This window comes from Daldinia loculata, assembly GCF_022478755.1.
Source record: "Daldinia loculata strain CBS 113971 unplaced genomic scaffold F4817scaffold_161, whole genome shotgun sequence".
Taxonomy (NCBI): Eukaryota; Fungi; Ascomycota; class Sordariomycetes; order Xylariales; family Hypoxylaceae; genus Daldinia; species Daldinia loculata.
In genome coordinates this window covers 1,857-5,493 of record NW_026055015.1, presented here as the reverse complement: position 1 = coordinate 5,493, position 3,637 = coordinate 1,857, and the positions used below count along the sequence as shown (strand labels likewise).

General features: G+C 43.5%; 1 protein-coding gene across 1 annotated transcript; it reads left to right on the top strand.

The window, feature by feature from the left end:
• Positions 1-434: 434 nt before the first annotated feature.
• F4817DRAFT_64273 (MFS general substrate transporter) lies at positions 435-2,514 on the top strand. The gene is made up of 5 exons (XM_049307712.1): positions 435-839; positions 898-920; positions 975-2,058; positions 2,116-2,197; positions 2,269-2,514. Exons 1-5 carry the CDS (start codon positions 668-670, stop codon positions 2,429-2,431), a joined length of 1,524 nt encoding a protein of 507 aa, XP_049153285.1. The 5' UTR covers positions 435-667; the 3' UTR covers positions 2,432-2,514.
• The last annotated feature ends 1,123 nt before the right edge of the window (positions 2,515-3,637 follow it).

The window sequence follows — 3,637 nt, the reverse complement described above, 5'->3', positions numbered from 1 at the left end:
TATATTATATAAAATTATTTAATTAAATTTAAAATTATTTATACGTACACGTGATATTTTTTAAAACGATTATTTTTAAAAAACTTTAAATATTTTAACAATAATATATTTTATAAATATATAATTTAAATTATTATTTTTACATTAATTAAAATTATTAAATAATATTAATTATAATGTTATAATTGTTAAAATTATAAAGTTATTTAAATGTATAATTAAATTGTTTAATTTAATAAAAAATTAAAAATAAATACATTTTTTTAAAATATATTACATATAACGTTATAATATATATATTTATAAAAAATAACCTTTTTTTTCCATACGAAAGTGTAAAATACCGTAATAATTTAAGTTAATTGCGTTAACCTATGGCTGATTACCCTTTTAAGCTAAGCTCACCGATTTTTTTCATTTTGGCACAGTGGCCTGTCTGGTTAACCGTAGAGGCAATTGTCGACGTGGGGGCGAGTTAGCATCTTAATTGAAGCGACCTAGTGGTAACTATTAGCTAGCTTGGCATACTCGCTATCCGCACTAGTGTAAGCGAGAGTGACTTTCACGATCAAGCAGAGACGAGGTTCTAGCAAATTTTATTATTCCTCACGACGTTCCTTTCGCTGTGCTGGAAAACTAAACGTTCGGTTAATCTTACGGCGGCATCATGGAGAAGCGAGTCGAACAACGAGACGTCCCGGTCGACACGGAGTCGGCTGGCGACAAAGATGTCGCTATCGCGATGGTCGGAGAGGAAGGACATGTAGTTGATCCCGTCGTCGTCCAGCGTGCCGTTCGAAAGATCGATTGGTTTTTGATCCCAGCCATGACTGTTGGTTGTAAGTCTTGATCCTTTTATTTGATTCTCAACAACACATGGCTGACTTTCATATTAAGATGGGCTCGTATATTACGACAAGGTATCACCAACCGTCTTCTATTCCAGTAATCCCAGCACTTACACAATTTTTTAGGCTATTCTGGGATCTGCAGCCCTATTCGGCATGACGGCAGACTTGAAGCTCAGCGTCCCGGATCCGCGGCACCCACCCGCGGTTGACACGTCGCGGCTCAGCTGGGCAACGTCCATCTTTTATTTCGGCATGCTGGGAGGGCTTTATCCCATGTCATATGCTCTACAGCGCTTTGAAACAGGACGTGTCCTCGGAGGCGTTGTTGTGTTCTGGTCTTTGATCTGCATGCTCACTGCTGCGGTGACCTCTTATCAGGGGTTATATGCACAACGCTTCTTCCTGGGTTTTATCGAGAGCGTCATCCCTACGGGATTTATGTGCATCATCAGTGGGTATTATACGCAGCAAGAACAATCTCTGCGACAGAGCTGGTGGTTTTCCTCGACCGGGCTCTGGACGATTATTGGTGGCGCACTCAACTATGGGTTTGCCCAGATAACAGGGGGCGGTCTACGTCGTTGGCAATACATCTACCTCCTTGCTGGATGCCTTACATTTATTTTCGGTCTATTCTGCTTTGCAGTCCCGTGCTCTCCTGTGTCGGCGTGGTTCTTGACTAAAGACGAGAGGTTCGCCGCAGTGGAAAGACTACGATACGGTCAAACTGGCGTTCGCTGTACCAAGTTCAAATGGTCGCAACTGAGGGAGGCTGTGCTTGACATCAAGATATGGCTAATAGCTATCATGATGGCCTCAGCTTATACCGTCAATGGTGCTGTCTCCGGCTTCGGTCCTTTAATTGTGTCAACGTTCGGTTGGAGTACTCTGGAGTCTATCGTCTTCCAATTTCCACTGGGAGGCCTATGCTTGATCGCAATCCTGCTCACAGGCTGGCTTGGATCGCGCTACCCAAACATTCGCATATTTATGCTGATTGTATGTTGTCTTCCAGTCATAGCAGGTTGCGCCATCATCTGGAAGAGCCAGTGGACGTACCACGCTGCGGCGCCTGTGGTAGGTTATACGATCACAGGCACATTTGGCGCCGTCGTAAGCTTGATCATTACGATTGGGATGTCCAATGTCGCTGGGCACACGAAGAAGAGCTTTACCTCTGCAACTATATTCGTCGCATATTGTGTTGGTATGAATCCCCAACTAATTAATTCTTTAGTCCATGTATTCACTCATATCTCAATAGGAAACATCATCGGACCACAGTTGATTAAGAGTCAGACTAAATCATCTCATTACCCCGAGCTATGGCTTGGGCTCATCATATGGTTCGTGTTCAATTTCTAACCATCTCCTACCCTCCCCTCCCCTGAGTCGCCTTCTAATTTGTCTGTTGCAGCTATTGCATCACCATCTTGGCTTCAATAGCCCTCTTCATAGTGCTTAGGCATGAGAACCGAAAGAAAGAATCCGCAGTAGTGGAAGATGAAGCCGAGAGAGCCAAACTTGCGTTTCAGGATCTCACGGATAAGGAAAACCCGTATTTCAGATATGTCATGTAGGCTTGGAATGAAGATAGCTGAGGAATGACACGAAACCTAATCGAATATATTGCCTGCAATTCCCTTCCTGATGTGTATGGTTATGCCCAGTAACTATTACTCTCTTACGCAGTTAATTTCCGCCATTACTTCGTCATCCCTGATGACTTTGGGTGTGAGCTAAATATGCTTTTGAAGCGTGTGGAAAACTTGGATGATTTCACTTCCCCGCCCTCCTCAGAAACAGAGCCTAGACTCATATGGCTACTTCTACGGCGTTTCATGGCATCGCTGATGGATCCCATGTCATGTACTATCGCTTCCTCCCGTGTTCCTAATTATTACAGAGCTGTCAGCGAACCCAGACCATCTGCAAATAAACAAGAAATAGCGCATACGGATATTACCAGCACCTCCTATTCCAAATGATCTGGGACGTTCATCTCCGACCATGGCTAGTATACTTCAGCTCAGAGTGCGCGTCGCTGGCATAAATTGAGAGATTATACATATGGGCGTTCTGTGTGGAGTTGACGAGCAGCAGGTGAGAGTGTTGGAGTAGAGACTAAGCCCTAGGTCTCCTTTATTGTTTATAACGGGACAATGGCCGTTATGGATGTCGAGATGATGGTGTGTATTGATATTCCCGGTAGCATGATGTCCTCTCGTCTCACTGGCGGCTTTTTTCCCCTATTAAAGATAACTCAGCCGCCTTTCATTGGCTCCCCACGATTGACTCTAGGTTCGCATATCTAGAATAAGCATTTCATCGGGATCAATGTCGTCATGTTCCGTAAAGCTTAAATGATTCGTGTGGTAATCGATCAACGTTGGAGATAGGGGCGCGGGGCATTACTGGTTCTATGACACCAAAGGTCGCTGAATAATGAGATCACCTAACGGCTTTGAGTTAGTTTCTGCTGAGTTCCTAAAGGGAGTTAACCGCCCGCCAATCCACAGCCGCATGGTACGGGGAACTTAACCACAGGTATTAACATAAGTACAGAACGATATAAACTACCTAACCTAGGTAATCATCTCCTCTAGCGAAGGATATTTAGTAGGGGCTGGTGTAGCGTGATTCCCACATGTATATAAAAAAGGGCAACCGTGCTACCTAAGGGTTGAGTTTCTTCGTCCTCTCTAATAGTCCCCATGCTATACCATTCACTTACACTTGATCATTCACAATATGTCCCTATTCGTATGATACCCTCTTATGAAGAA